Source organism: Chenopodium album, chromosome 11, assembly GCF_948465745.1.
Source record: "Chenopodium album chromosome 11, dcCheAlbu1.1, whole genome shotgun sequence".
Lineage (NCBI taxonomy): Eukaryota > Viridiplantae > Streptophyta > Magnoliopsida > Caryophyllales > Amaranthaceae > Chenopodium > Chenopodium album.
In genome coordinates, this window is record NC_137844.1 from 1,855,352 (window position 1) to 1,871,783 (window position 16,432).

Genomic DNA, 16,432 nt, shown 5'->3' on the forward strand with positions numbered 1-16,432 from the left:
TTTATAAGGGTGTACAAAATCTATGTACACAAATTACAACTTACAAGTTACAAATATCTCACAATAAACCTATATGGCTATATGCAAATATACAATATACTATACACTTGAATGCTAATTAGTTTGATTGGAAAACTTATGTATGGTGGTACCCGTGACATGTGGTACTCGTGACTTGAGGTTGAATCTCGTCTAAAAGTTAGATGTAATACTAGATTTTGTTACATATATTTTAATATCATGGTTAGCTTAAGTGTGTGAAATGCTATACAACAAGGTTCAATTGTCAACTATGTCCAATTAATTCAACTAATATTTTCCTATTTTTATGGCAGAACTAACTTATACATTGTTTATATTTTCATCCCCGAGATTACTTTTTATGCTTCTAATTTGGAATTAACTCTAGTATATACATTTTTTTTTACACTAATACTCTAAAATACATCTAAGTCTCCGTATCACATCTACATACTTCGTATTATTTTTTAGTCAACTAATACCCCCGGTCAAACCGATGCACTTATAAAAACAGAGGGAGTTAGCTAGGGAAAAGTGTGGTTATATTTCTTAACTTACTCTAATAGAAAGAAAAAAAAAAAAAAAAAAAAAAATCCAAATATGGGTATGATCTTAGCATTCCTAGGCTTGTGGATCAATAGTCTATCTTTAAATTGGATGATACTATTCATCTTATTAGCAATGTAGCTTGGCCCAACAGGAACAAAGAACCCAAAAAAAAAAAAAAAAATAGAAAGCAAAAATGCGGTGAGCGTGGATCGAACACGCGACCTTCAGATCTTCAGTCTGACGCTCTCCCAACTGAGCTATCCCCGCATTGTTGACTTTTGCTGCTTTATCGTTTACTATTCTAAACTTAAAGTATTACATGTGGACCGAATATAATTTTTCTACTGGTTATGGACCACTCTTAATCTACTGGGCCATTTATATTCATAAGTATTGATTTAATGGGCTTATATTAGTTAAACCCAACTTTTTTTTTTGATTGGTTGTTGAGGGGACATTACATAAATTAAACCCATAAAATCTAGATTAAAATAATAAATACAAATACGTAGCAATGGGAAGATGAGAGATAAATAATTTTACAAGGTTAAGGAATTAAGCTATCTGAATTTTAAATTGGAAGCAAAATATTTAGTAAAGGTGACATATCTACACATGTACTTATTCTTTTGTACTTCCTCTGTTTTTTTTAGTCGACACCTTTTCTATTAATCATGCTTGTCAACGCATGTTTTTAACAATTAATATCTTTAATTATTAATATTGTAAAATTATAAAAAGTGAATATTAACAAAATATACATTGAAACGATTCAAATAATATCCCACATGAATATATCTTATCGTATCTATAAACCACAAAATCGAGTCAAAGCCTGTTGTGTGAATAGTGTAAAAGTCAAACGGTGTCAACTAAAAAACGGAGGAAGTATAATTATTCATCTTTTAATTACACATATTAAGCTGAACATTTTGTGATGATGAATATAATGTGAAGATGAGTGATGAATAATTTTACGAAGTAGTATCACATGTTTTTTTTTTTTTTTTTTTTTTTACTCTAAGGTATACACTATTGTTGGTGGCATTAATGCATAATTAAAAAAAAATGAATATAAACATAATAATGGCCAAAGTTCAATGTTGCGAGGTGTAAATATTGCTTTTTATTTTCCTGGATAAAAAAACACAAGTTTATTACATGACTAGAACGAACTACCATTACTACTAAATAGAAAAATAAAGTAAAATTGATACACCCAAAATCACAAATCATCATTTGCAAACTACAAAAAAATAAAACTACTAAAAAATAAATAAAAGTAATCTACTTCCTCCCTATACCGCAGTCCCTAGCTAGTAAGCTTCAAGCAGTTACAACCAAAGTTAGAAGCTTTGAGCATTGGAGCAACAAAGTCAACCAACCCAAAATATAAAAAGTCAACTAAACATTTTCGTAAGAAACACTACCATTTCACAAATCCCCACTTTTTCTCTATCACCATAATTTGTCCGTTTTACTTGAATTCTTCCAACATTTTTATTAGAGAAATGGACAAGAGAAATGCTTATATCTTGTTACCAAAAAAATAAAAAGAAGAGAAAAGCTTATTTATCTAACGTAATTTGCTTAACTAGGGTGGCTTTCTCACAAGTCACACCTAAATAATATGGTCATTTCTCACATATACTATAAATTTATGAATTATGATCAAAGGTCATAAAATTCGTCCCTAATATATATAATTAATTGAATAAATAATAAATTCTAACACCATATTTATTTCATATTAGTTCAAATAAATTTATTGAGATCATCACATAAGAAATAATCAATGATTAGTAGAGCAATGACTGATATGACTGATGATGAGATTATTGATTAATCTGAGATTATTTATTAATGAAATTTAAGAATAAATATATATACATACCATGTCCTATAAGATCGTAAGTGATACTCGTATTTCCTATATAATTTCTCATCATATGTACATAGTAAAATTGCTACCGATTTATTTGTTTATTTTATCACTTTACGTTTACTTTATGAAAATTTTGAAACCAATTTTACATCAAAATTATTAAATTAACCTAAACCAATTTTATAACAAAATTATTAAATTAACCTGTGCCACAAAAATAAAAAAAATAAAAAAAAGGGGGGGGGGGGGGGGGGGGGGGGGTGGACAGTGGGACATGCAAATTACAAAGGCATACAACTTACTAGTACTTCCTAAATGTATTGACGACTTTAACGGACACACTTACCACTTTCTTTCTTTTTTTGTAGTTGAAGACTACTTTCTTCCCTCTTTCTAAACCAATCTATTACTTCCATCTCTTTATGCTTACGACTCTTCTTCCTTTCCTTTTGAGTTCTAAACTGTAAAGACTAAAGTATATGTCCCTCCTTTTTCCCATTAGACTACAAGTTAGCCACCTTGACTACTTTGTACTCTGTATTATTCTATCGTACTCTTACTCTTAGAATATTCAATTACTCAATGATAATACGAATTATTTGTAGTCCTATATGTAGTCCTAAAGCCTAGATTCAAGAATTTATAACATAATTACATTTTATGAGTCCATCGTCTTTTATACTTTGTATATATCTAGAGTATAACACATCCTTTCAAGATCAGGTATAGTGATAAACTAATGCTTCATTTATTTCTTTTTAGTTAATATGTATGTATTGATTTTAGCACTATTTATGTACACTTTTCTTCAATCACCATTTGTAATCTATACGTAACGAAAATGTAATCAAATTGAGTACATTCTTAATTAGATAGATTTGTTTTGATAATTGATTAATTAATATATAGCTTTCAAAGTGCATTTGATGTGGCCCAGTTATAAGCGAAAAACACCAAGTTGTAAACAAATGCAACGAATTAATTTGGAGTTTTTGGACCCAACACTTTATTTTCCGTTTGCTTGTCTTTCCTTTATCTCATGTTATGATCATTTGTTTAATATTTAGGGTGATGTATGAAGATGGTCAGCTTGTTTGACTATAATCAACGTTTTAAACTTTATTTTAAGGTGCTAAAGTTTATGGGCTCGAAAAGATTAACTATTTAGTCAATTGCACTTTTTCTCATTGTAATCATCCACTCTTTGATTTAATTGCAATTAGATTCAACAATTCCACTCCTAGTTATAGTGTTATACCAAATTAATAACAAATTACGAGATCTATATAAGTTTTTTCCTTAAAAGTATAGTTGGTCAAAAGGACCACCACATATGATGTTATGTAGATATTATACCAGCATACCCAAAATATATGCCTATAAGAAGAGAAACTTCAATATACGTAGTGTAATGTGTAAATATTGGTGTGCCCTTTAATCCTTTAATTTGTCTTAGCTTCTTATTACTTCATGTGTATTGTATTTAGTTTATCATAGTGCAAATGAGGTAGGTGCAAGGCCTCGAATGAGAAACATTCAATTCAAAAGCAAAGGGAACAATTGAGCGAGGGAAATTAGACGTACTTGATATAGTAATTGACTTGCATTCAGTGGCGGATCCAGGAATTTGAAGTAGGGGTGGCACTAGAAACTACCAAATAAAAAAATTCCTATAACTTGAGCCTCAAACTATTTTTAAGCTAATGATAACACATGTAGTTAGCTAGCATAGATCAAATTAATTTTTTTAACACAATGTATTGTGTTATCATTCAAAAGTAACTATAAAATCTAAAAAACGATCAATTTCCCAGGCTCATGACTCCATGAGGTTTTTACAAATAAATTATATACTCCATACTAGTTACAAAGTATCAAATACTCAATATGACAATCAAATCAATAAATAACAATCAAAGTAATATAGAGTAAATAGTAATATTTATCAAAATACTCATGTTAATTATGAATTATTTGAAGTCATTTTAATATATACGTAAATGTCAAGAATGGAAGGGAAAAAAGCACCGATAGTTAAAAAAAAGTAAAACAAAGATATATACGTAAATGTCAAGAAGCTAAGGCATGGAAGGGAAAAAAATCATTGATAATTTAAAAATGAAAACAAATACTAAAGGCACAAAAGGGAAAAATAATGTCAAAAAGGGAAGAGAAAAAAAAGCATGGATAATTTTTTTAAAAAATACAAAGACTAAAAAAAACATTGATAAAAAGAAAAATAAATACTAAAGCTACAAAAGGGGAAAATGAATGTAAAACATTGATTAATTATTTTTTGGAAAAACAAAGACTGAAGGTAAAAAAAAAAAAAAGGGTAAATGAATGCAAAAAAAAAAAAAAAGGAAATGAATGGAGAGAGATTCGAACCGTCACCAACCAACACATAGCAATTTATTACACTCCTTAGTTACCATTGCAGCAACTTACCATTCTTGACATAAAATGCAATATAAAATATATATACCTTATATTAAAATAGGTTATTTTATACAAAAGTTTTTTTTTTTTTTTTTTTTTTTTTGAGGGGGAGGCACGTGCCCCCCCAGGTTCCAACGTGGGTCCGCCAGTGCTTGCATTTACCTATTCATCTGACTTGAAATAATAACTTGATTCATCAAATTGATAAATTAAAGCATAACGAAAATTAAGTTACCTAAAACTAACTTGGCTAGGAATTATATCTTTTATAATTTGTTTTATCACTTTAAGATTTACGTGCTTTCAAAATAATAATAATGCACATCACGCTGTTGAGTTTGAATTTTAGGTGGAACACTTATATATTCAATTACTTATGTTACAAATTCCTTATTTAAATAAAAAATAAATTTGATGAGTTTGATTTCTTCACGGACGGTCAAATCAAAATTTTAACTAATTTATATTTAGAGAAGCTGCCGAAGTTCCTTACGTTTGATGTAGGCTTGTGCTTCCAATTAAGGGGACAATTTGTCCATCTATTTGACAACAAATGTGATTACATACTTGATTTCTTATTGAAAGATATAAATAATATTTAGATGTCTTAATTATATATTGGGTAAACCTACTTATTCAAACATATTTGCTCAAGGCAAAGTTGGGGTCCACTTAAATACTAACTCTCTAGAAATTTGGCATTAGCTTAATGGCCACAATTATAACTTTTGCCTCCTTACTAATCCCTAATTAGTGAGTTAATCAACGTAGTGTCATCATTTAAACTCGTACGTGGACACTAATTATATTTAATTTTTATGAATATATAAAAATGTTTCTAAGAATAAACTTTTTGGGCTTGCTGATATATAAACTAGTAATATAGTATTATGGACAGCTACTATATTGGACTTACGATTTGGAAAAAGGACACGGATGGGTTAAACGTATCTCAATGGACATACGTGTGATTAATTAACTATACTAATTGCTTTGGTTAATAAGATATTAGAAGCAATCATTATAGAACCTCCCTTCTTCCCACTTTACAATGAGGCAATTTTATTAACTTTTTCACCATCCATTAACTGTATTTTGAGAAATATATAATTGATATCTTCCCGTTGGGTAATCTATCCACACATATATAAAGCTCATCGACATTAATAGTTAGTGATTAAAACTCAACAACATAAATAATTTTTAGAGATAAATGCCCTCAGTGACCGTGAGTTAATGAATGAGATCAGCATGTACGCAAATGGGTTAATGACAATTTAGAGGCAAAGTGGAGGGATCCAATTAACTACCCTAATGGTCTCCTTGAGTGTCATGGGGTTTATAAAAAGCACCCTAACTTATTTATTGTTAGGGTCTTAATTAAAAAGTAAAAAATATCCGAAAAATGAAGGTAATAACCCACGCTTTTGGACCAATTTAATATTTTTTTTTTTTTTTTTTTTTTTTTTTTGTTAAATTGAACTGAATGTGTGAGGCAATGTGTGGGGTCATATAAGTTGGTTTGAAACCATAAGTTCCATAACAAATCTAACAATAAGTCTGTAAAGCCCCGAGAATGATTTTGATTCAAGTATGTGCCTCTTTCGGAATTATGATTACATTAATAGTGAAAAGCTACAAGAGACGATTTTGATCTTACAAAAAAATGATGAAATGGAATAAATGTTATGAGACTAGGGGAGCACATCTTCACTGGTTAGAACATTCAAAGTGTCAAATCGACTGTCGTGGAATCACTATCTTTATTTGGAATTTTACTTACGAAGTAATCACATTGGAGGTACGTAATTAGTTTGAGCTTTGAGTAAACTCACCAAAGAAATCAACTAGCACCTCTTGGAATTAACCCTTATAAAAAGGCACTAGCTTTTGAATAATTAATATGTAAAATTAATAGCACTATTTATGTCTGAAAAATTGTTAATTATGAGCACATAGGACAAGATAGGATTCAAATAGCTAATTAGCTAAATACTTCATAGTATGAGTTGGTTACTACTTACTACTAGTCTACTACAAATTTGTCCAGTGATACTGTAGACTTGTTATAGTGTTTAAGAGGTAAATATAAATTTATATAGTAGTACTCCTGTTATCCGGTTAAATACCATAAACTTATTAACTTATCATGTACTTCCTCCGTTTCTTTATATAGAGTAGTAACAACACTTTTTTAAAATAAAAAGGTCATAATAGTTGCAACATATTATATAAAAGGAAGGTTTTTATGGTGAAAATTATACTATTACCTTTATTTAAAGCTCATGACCCACTTGAAATACTCCTAACAACCTCTTAACCCCATTTTAAGTGTACTATATCACGTAAGACCTATTTTTCTTAAATATCGTGATAAAGTGTGTGTTGCAACTATAAAGAACGGATGAAGTATGATTTCTGTTTAAAAAAAAAAATTGCACCATTGACAAATATAAATTCTTTATATTATGCATATCATCGTGGGAAGTTTCTTAGGAAATGCGTAAGTAATACAAGGATATATATTATGTTATTTATTGATAAGAAATATTTCGAATCACATGAGAAAATAGGGAAATTTAATTATTTATTAAGAGCTTTTAAGGGCCATATATACTAAAATCCCCTCTTCTAATAGTATTTGACCCATGCATGTGTTGCATGCTTTAGCTGGTAACGTTGGTTATTATTTATTGTCTTAATCTAAGCGTTCTCATGTTTTTGCTTGGTAGACTAAATAATGTATCCACAATATTGGAGGACAACCAAATTGTGGTGTAAGTAATTATATAGTTGTATGTATGTAATGGAAGCCATTGTGGACTACAGAGTTAAGATGGACTTGTATACTTGTTCTAATAAAAAGAGGAGGCTAACCAATATTTATTGGTTTTGGTAAAGGATCACCGGAGATGAAAAGGTGAATGGTGATGCGACAAAGATAGGAGGTCGATAATATAACATTTATTGTATATTTGAATGTAAATTGTCTTTGTTTTCTCGGATGCATAGAATAGCTGTATATGATGATACCATATTAAATTTGCTATGGTTGTGTATGGTAACTAGTTTATTTGAGCAAAATTAGCTTATTTGACCATTATTAGCCTATTGACTATTAAATAAACTAATTCAAGCTAAAGTGTGTGGTGGGAAGCTTATTTAAAGAGCTTATTCCACTCAATAAGCTCTTTTAAATTACAAAAAGTTTCTTTTAGGAGCTTTTTCAATTAGCTTATTCAATTTTTATGATGAAATGACACTTATACCCCCATTTAATTAAAAAAAAAACCTATATGAACTACCTATCCCACAATCAGCTTAATTCAGTTTTAAACAATCAGCGATTTACCAAACACTTTTCTACAATAAGCTAATAAAATAAGTTAGTCAAATCAGTTAATACAATCAGCTAGTTAAAATTAGCTAACACAATCAGCTTCATCCCTCAGCTTTTCCCCAAACACAACCTATACAAATCGGAAAATTTTCATTCGTTATCATATTATGAAATCACTCTGACACCCAATTAATTAGAGTTGGTAGATAAGACGATAACAATACCATAATGAAGCTATAGAACAACTAAACAAGATTGATAGCATAAATGAACATTTTCATTAGCCTATTAATATTAATTAATAAAATCTGACCCCAGGTATTCATGTAGTTGATCAATTAATAGTATATATTAAAAACAAAACAATAGTCCAACTAAAAAACAAAAACAAAATGCCTCAAATTTGGGTATTGCCTCATTTTATAATATGCCAAACATATTTTTTTTTTAATACTAAGTACTAAAATTAGCTCCTCTGACAATCCCCTGTATTTACAATCATTTGTGGGATTAGAGTCATAAACCACCAGTCCACCATTATATTTTTCTTTTTTTCCTCTCTATTTTTTTATAAAAATAAAAAAGACAAGAAATAAATTAAAAAAAAAAAGACTAATTTCTCATCATCCTAAGGGCCAATTCTTGAAGCTCACCCATGTCATTATGGGATCTTTTCTTTCCAATAATACCCTCCGATTTTGCCGAAATTACACCACCATAGTCTTGCATTGCCATTATCATCATTCCTTGATGATCATGACCAACATTTTGTTGATCAATTGAGTCCAATGAACTTTGTGGTGATATTGGATTATTGTTATTATTACTAGTACTATTATTATTCATATAACTATGATTATTGTTAATATTATTGTTGTTAACTCTTGTTGTTGTTGTTGGGCAGCTTTGTGTTTGAAAAACTGATGTTTGAATGGTTGGATAATTGTGACTGTTATTCCCTTGTATTGCTGCTGTTGCTGTTGCTGTTGTCCATTGGTTTTCCATGCTGTTTCTGTTATCTACTAAGTTGTTGGCTAGTTGTGCCTTCACTTGTACAAGTTGTGCTTGTAAATATGCAACCTATACATACATTATTCCCAAAAAAAAAAATGAGATTCAATACATGATTACATGAATGTATATATAAAAATAAAATCCTCTAAATTTTTAACTGCGAGTTTACTCATACATAACTCGGGTTTTCGAATTTCAATTTTCAAATCGAGTCCGTTATAGAGGTTGAGTTAGATCTTCATGTTAATTATAGTGTGACCATTATGATATGTTTATATACGAATTTATATATTTTGTAAAATGCATGTAGAATTATGATCATATTTTTAGACAAGGAAATTTAGTACGTTTAAGGCCAGGATGTAAGACTAGGGAATATGAAGTGAATTTGTTTACACATTCTGAAACTGCATTACTTTCTACGATTAATTTAGAACTTAATACCAAAAAAGATGTAAGAAAACTCTGATTTCTCTTTCAAAATGTTGAATTAACATGATTATTATCCAATAATTAATCATTTACTTACAAGGTCATTATTAAAAAAAAAATAAAAACCATATTTATATTACATTGCTACTAATAGTGATATTGTGAGAGGGAAAAAAAAACCCATAAATTTTGGATATGAAAGAAGGAAAATAAAGTGAGAAGTTTTAGACTTTACTCAAGAAAAAGAAACTAAATATTTGTGGGTGTTATATGATGATAAACATAAATTGTTAGCTTATTATTTACCTGTTGTTGCAAAGCAAAGATGTGAGCAACACAACCGTAAACCGGGTCACGGATCCGGGCTTGGGCTTCATAAGCAATGGTAACAACAGCCTCACAACGGTCATGCACTGGGAGATGCAAAAGGAGTTTAGACACATTGCTAGCTCCAAACACCTTATGTATGGCAGCGAAACGAGCCGGTCCTTGCTCGGAACAAAAATACGGGGCGAAAATGCAATCGGATGCGCATTTTCGCCTTAAGAACTTGCATGCTCCACAAGGAGATCCTGCCCCTGCTGCCATACTCACTTGATGAGAAAAAGAAGAAAAAGAAGCAATTTTTGAAGTAAGGAAAAAGAAACAGAAGACTTTACTAAGAAGATTTTATTTTAGAAGAGGAGGGTTTTAAGCACACGGGTGTGCTAGGAAATGGTGCAAAAATAAGGGGGTTTGGTGTGTTTATGTATGTACTAGTACTACAACTACTAATTAGTAGCTTAAGAAGTGGGGTTGGGTCATAATAAGAGGGGGATATATATGAAGAAAAAGTATGGTATTAGACTATTATTAGAGGGTCCCTTAATGTAGGGTTCTATGGAAACATTTGGTAATGGTTTTGTATAAATTATAATTTGTGAAACTATAGTTTTTTTTCTAAATCCATCTTTTTATCACTCCAAAAGGTTTCTTCTTAGATCAGGTTTAGTTTGAATGTGTACATCTTTTCTTATGAGACAGGATCTGGTGGATATTTATTTTTAAAGCGTAATGTAACGATTGTCTATTATTTTATATCTGTTTTTTGAATAATGATATTTCGAACAAACTGACAAATAATCATCGAGTTATTGATTTATGAAGTATGGTATTAATAAAACAAAGAGATAATAATATGAAGCGAGTGGAGTAATAATTAAGTAATGCATAAAATATAAAAAATGGGGTTGGACTGAGTGAGTGAGTGATTGACCGTTGAGTATACTTTGTAATAGCAAGCAGTACAATTAGTAGTATTATTAATGTGAGATAATGATGTAAGATTGGATTAATTAAATAATGGTGGTGTAGTTTAGTTTAAGGGCATGATATGGGTAGTGAATATAAAAATCGAAGTGTACTAAGTTTGATTTAGAGGTCTTCTTTCACTTCAATTTTCCGCCGAACGCCGCACCTGGGAAACTGCTGTCATTTGTTTGTTTTCTGGCCTTCTTCCACTTACACGTGTCACTATATCATTTTTTACCATGTTTTTTTTTAATTTTTTAAAAATTTTATTTCAATAGTAAAATAAAACTAGTGAAAAAAGAAAAAAAAAAAAACCTGAAGTACGTATGCTTTAGTCAATAACTTAATAAAAAGTATTTTGTAATACATTACTTTTATTACTTAACTAAAATCTCAATATAAATCTTAAATTGTACATTGATGGAAATATTATCTAAGGGTTATTTCAAAATCTTGATTAATTATTAAATTCTTTAAGAAAAGTATCATGATAAATTAAGACTTTCTCATTTTTGAGTACGACAACTCTTGTTTGTAGGAGATTTTCAAAGTTGCATAAGTGTTTGTTTGCGCGGGTTTAGTGATGCATGTTATTGGTAAATTATTACATTATATTGTAAAAGGATAAGTTATCAAAGAAATTCGAGTATGAGTCACATATAAAAGTATTGGATAGGGGATTATTTCATTTCTTAGTGTTGATTACCTGAAAAACACAATTTATAATTATTGTTAGTGATGTAGTCTAAGCTGGTCCTTCAAACTTCAACAATCAAAAGAAAATTTGTGAATCTTTTGACCTTGGAATGAAGCATGTATTGGTGAAACAACTATTTATAAATTGAAAAGTTTGTGATTAAGTGCTTTGATTTCTTTCCGCTTTCTGCCCATTTCTTTTTAGCCAAAGTGGGTCATTAGTCACTAAGATTATAAAGCTAATTAAAATTAATAGATGTATAATGTACTAATGTACTCCATATTAGCAAGCTACTCCGTAAGAAACATTGAAATAAATAAGGAAAGTTGTCCGTAAAATAAATTACATTGGAAATAAGTGTTGCTTTTGAGCACTCACTTAAATTTGTAACCTCATTAAGCCTCGTCCCAATGTCTGGGAGTCAGCTATTGCTCGATGGAATTTTGAGCACCTATTTATTGCTACCATGGTTTTCCTTTATTATGCAATTACTACCACTTTACTAGACAATCAAATTAATCATCAACTCATATTAGAACTTGTTTTTTTTTTTTTTTTTTTTTTTTTTTTTTTTTTTTTTTTGAGGCAAATATTAGAACTTGTTAACCAACAAGAGTTAGTTCAAGTGTGATAAGCAGGTGGATGTCGCTTAAGGGAGGTGTCGAGTTCGAGCCTCACCGCATGTAGAAAACTCTTGTTGGGAGACTCACCCACTATAAGCCAAGGTGTACAACTCGGATCGAATCCAGATATAGTCGGATCATCAGTTGTCATGTGATCTGACATCGCATGTGTACTGTATAAAATTTATATAATAAGATTTAGTAAAATAACTTCAGTTCAATAAAAATAAGGTGAAGAGAACGGGGTCTTATGTTCGAATCATGTGGATTGTCCTACATGAAATAACAAAAGTAAGATTACTACCATATATCAAAATCCTACTGGGTTTCCACTTGAATTTGTATGTGATTGACATCCTAATTAACCCCATCTCAAGTCAAGAAATTTTACCCGGAAACTTAGTAGAAAATTTGTTTCTTCTATACAAAATTAGTAAACTAATTAATTATGAACCTCATGTATAGGTCCGTTAGAGAGTGCGTAAGTGTAATCTTACTTTCAACAACAAAAAAAAAAAAAAGAAAAGAAAAAGAAGTGTGTTTTCTTGCCAATTAATTGTTGTTGACTAACATGGTCTCAATTTTGTTGCCTAATCAATTTGTTGTTCATAAAATACAAACTTCAATGCTAGATTTTTAGAGAACAGAAATTGCATATCGTGATCTTTACTTCAGTTTCTACTAACCTCCTTATAAAGTTCGACCCTATTACTTAGAATTAAATACGGCCAAAATTTTAATTGCAACCGTCATACATTAAATACAAAATGAATGTTAACTAGTTTAATTAGAATTAATTAGTGAAAATAGTACTTAAACTCTGAGATCAAATGTCATTTACAAGTACATTATTTTGTCTTTTATTACTCTCTCAACAGTAAAAATTGGCCGAAGAGTATATTGCCATTTGGCGTAATAAAAACCTGTTGATGTATATAATATACCCGTTGCACTTAAGATCGATCTAGTAGTAGGAATTTATGGCTTATCACATTTATTGACAAGGGATCAAGCCATATGCTACATAGTTGCTTGTCTCCAAGACCAAAAGATAGGAGAAGAAAGAACAAAAGCCAGAGTCAAAGATCTATGAAGAGAAAAGGTCCAAGTTATAGTAACACATGAATTGCACTTAATAATTATTTCGTCATCTTTAACCAAGGAAAATGGCAGGAAGTATTCATGCATTAAAAACTCTAACTTCTAAGGAGTACATCATAACAAAAACTAGCACTATATATTCATATTACTAATAGATATTGTGTCATCATCTACAAGATTATAAAGAATAAAGAATATAAGGTCAATAGCTCTTGTTAACAACGGTCTAGAGCTTTCATGACGTGTTCAAACATATATTCAATTCAATACAATCAAATCTCGTCATTTACTCACATGGCACACATGAGAAACTGAATTTTAGAAAGATTTTTCATATATTGAACATACATCAACACCATAAGAAATAAACTCACAACATATACTTAAAAAAGATTAAGTATAGCTAGATTCGATTTTATGACACAACAATGCGTAAAGTTTAATGGATTGAAACTATAATTATAACAAATTTCAACCTAGCAACATCAATCAACTAATTTGAAAACATGCACATGTATTATGCATCCTTCTCATCGATCAACGACGACATCAAGTATCATTATAGATAGAGGTGTGGCAAATTGATCATTTCAATTGGGATGTATTGATTACCTAGCTAGGGTGATAGGTCATTTGCATGGTCAAGTTTTGGGTCTTGTTTGAGTATATAGCAAGTTAATAATTTGAAATCGATCAGGATTGAATTTATTTAGGTAAGATTACGGTTCTAACCTTGAATGTATTAGTAAATAATTGGATTCAAATTAGTTCTATAAGGTATCATATTAATTAGATAAAAGCCCGAAAAGATAAATTAACAATAATAATAAATAATAAAACTTTGTCATATGATCAAAGATGCATGCACTCCTACTTAGAAAAATCTAATCACAAACAACAAAAGAAACACAAGAAGTGTACGTTCAAATATAAATTAAAAGATTTGAACAACAAACATGAGTGGCCGCTTAAGCTGTAGTTAAGGGCTAATTTTTTTGTATGATTATTAATATATAATGCTAATAAGGAATCTTATAATCTTGGTATATTAAATAATGAAGGCTTTTTATGTGCAATAATTGGTCCAAAAACATTTGCATTAGGTTAAGGAAACATCAATGCTTGACAGTACAAATCGTAGAACAATTATGTTTATGTGAGTATATTAGTGTATACTTCGAATCATATTATCAATTTTGCTTAAAATTATCCCTGTTTAATTGTTTTTAACTTAACACGTGACACACGTAGGGATGGCAACGGGTCGGACGCGGAGCGGATTATGCTAAATCCGACTCCGATCCGACAAGAAGTCGGATGTTAAATCCGACATCCGACTCCGACTCCGACATCCGACTCCGAAATCCGACTCCGACTCCGACTTCAATATCCGACCTCCGACTCCGATCCGACCCGACTCCGAGTTTCTTTTACATTATTTAATATACTTTGAGATGTTGGGCTATTTGGGCCTTGACAACCCACACCCAATGCCACCATGACCCACACAAAAATCCACTATCTATTGGAGTCGGAGTCGGATAATCCGTCAAAGTCGGACATTTGTCGGAGTCGGATTTTTTTCTCGGATTTTTTTTAGGATCCGACTCCGACCCTCCTCTGACTCGGAGTCGGATTATTTTAACGGAGTCAAACTCAGATTACTTTTTTCTCGGACTCGGAGCGGATTTTTTACCTCGGATCGGGGCAGAGTAGGGTCGGATTCGGACTGGATTGCCATCCCTAGCCACACGCTTGGCTTGTAGTCGATACATTGATTAAAAAAAAAAATTAAAGAATGAAAAAAAAAAAAGTAGATTCATGGATCAACATCTATGTAAAAAGACCAGAAACATTGTATACATACAAAAAAGTTCATGTTATAATAATTTACAAACAAGTTAAAAAGTATGTCTCAATATTTAAGAGTTCCATTTTTTGGACGGAAAGCAAGTAGGAGGGAAAAATATTTTGGCCCAAAAATGTGCAAATTCTACTTTGGATAACAATGCTACACACATAAAATGAAGAAAATTGCGTATTTAACTCACTAATTAAGGTCGTTCGTATACCAAAATGCATGTTACTTATATTTCATTTGTCACCTTTTTTTATTTTTTATTTTTTATTTATTTATTTTTATCCTGTAACTTATCATGCATAGACCCTTAATCATAACTACAAAGCTCACAATACCTCATGTTACTTAAAACTAATTTTGAGAAAAAATAGCTTTAATAAGTGTTATTGTTAGAGATATGGGATATCGGAAAATTAGCTCTGATACCATGACAAATTAAGGAAAAGAGAGAATCGAATGACTTGTTTATTATTCATCGATAGTTAGAGTATTTATACAAAACCTACGAACATAAGATAGGAACCAATATTCCTAAAAGATATTCATATATCGTAAAGATATATTCACTAAATATTATCTTAGCATAAATAAACCTAAATATATTATCCTACTAATAAGATCAATACAGAAAATATATCACACATATATTTTCCGATATCCCATAATGAATGTATAATGATTAAGTTGAGATATTGAGTGATAAAGGTTTTCATGTAAAATGGGATAACCAAATGACGTTAGTTGATGGTTGATCTTCTCTGTTAGTTCAAATCTTTGGTTGATTGATAATTAATTAGTCAGATTAGTCTTACCATACCTTGGGTTGCATTGGTAGCCTTTGGGCTGAAATATTGCAGAGGCCTAAATAATTTTCTTGTTTTAAGAGGCCCACCCCACTAACAGGCCTTATTTAGTTAGCAATCTTAGCATTTGGGATGATTAATTTTTTTTTTTTATATATTTATTTTTTTAACACTATTTGGGCTGATTGACCTTAATTCATGGGCTCAATACTAGTTTCAATATTGAAACTTAGAATTTTTTTTTTTGTGTGTGTGTGTGTGTGTTAGAGACCCACAAGGGCAGATAATGAGAATCGACCCCAAGATCTCTTAAAATTGAGAGGGTAGATCTAACCACTTGAACTATCTCCCACTCTCTGAAAACGTAGAAGTTAATT

The 16,432-nt window shown here is 30.5% G+C and overlaps 1 protein-coding gene and 1 non-coding gene across 2 annotated transcripts; both read right to left on the reverse strand.

Moving 5' to 3' along the window:
* Positions 1-764: 764 nt before the first annotated feature.
* Positions 765-837, reverse strand: TRNAF-GAA (transfer RNA phenylalanine (anticodon GAA)). The gene has a single exon. It is a non-coding gene; the product is annotated as a tRNA-Phe (tRNA).
* Positions 838-8,494: 7,657 nt separating this feature from the next.
* On the reverse strand, positions 8,495-10,269 carry LOC145568180 (LOB domain-containing protein 16-like). Its single transcript, XM_081627621.1, has 2 exons — positions 9,987-10,269; positions 8,495-9,314 (listed from the first exon to the last, which is right to left on the reverse strand). The coding sequence occupies exons 1-2, from the start codon at positions 10,266-10,268 to the stop codon at positions 8,847-8,849; spliced, it is 750 nt and encodes a 249-aa protein (XP_081483747.1). The 5' UTR covers position 10,269; the 3' UTR covers positions 8,495-8,846.
* Positions 10,270-16,432: the final 6,163 nt, after the last annotated feature.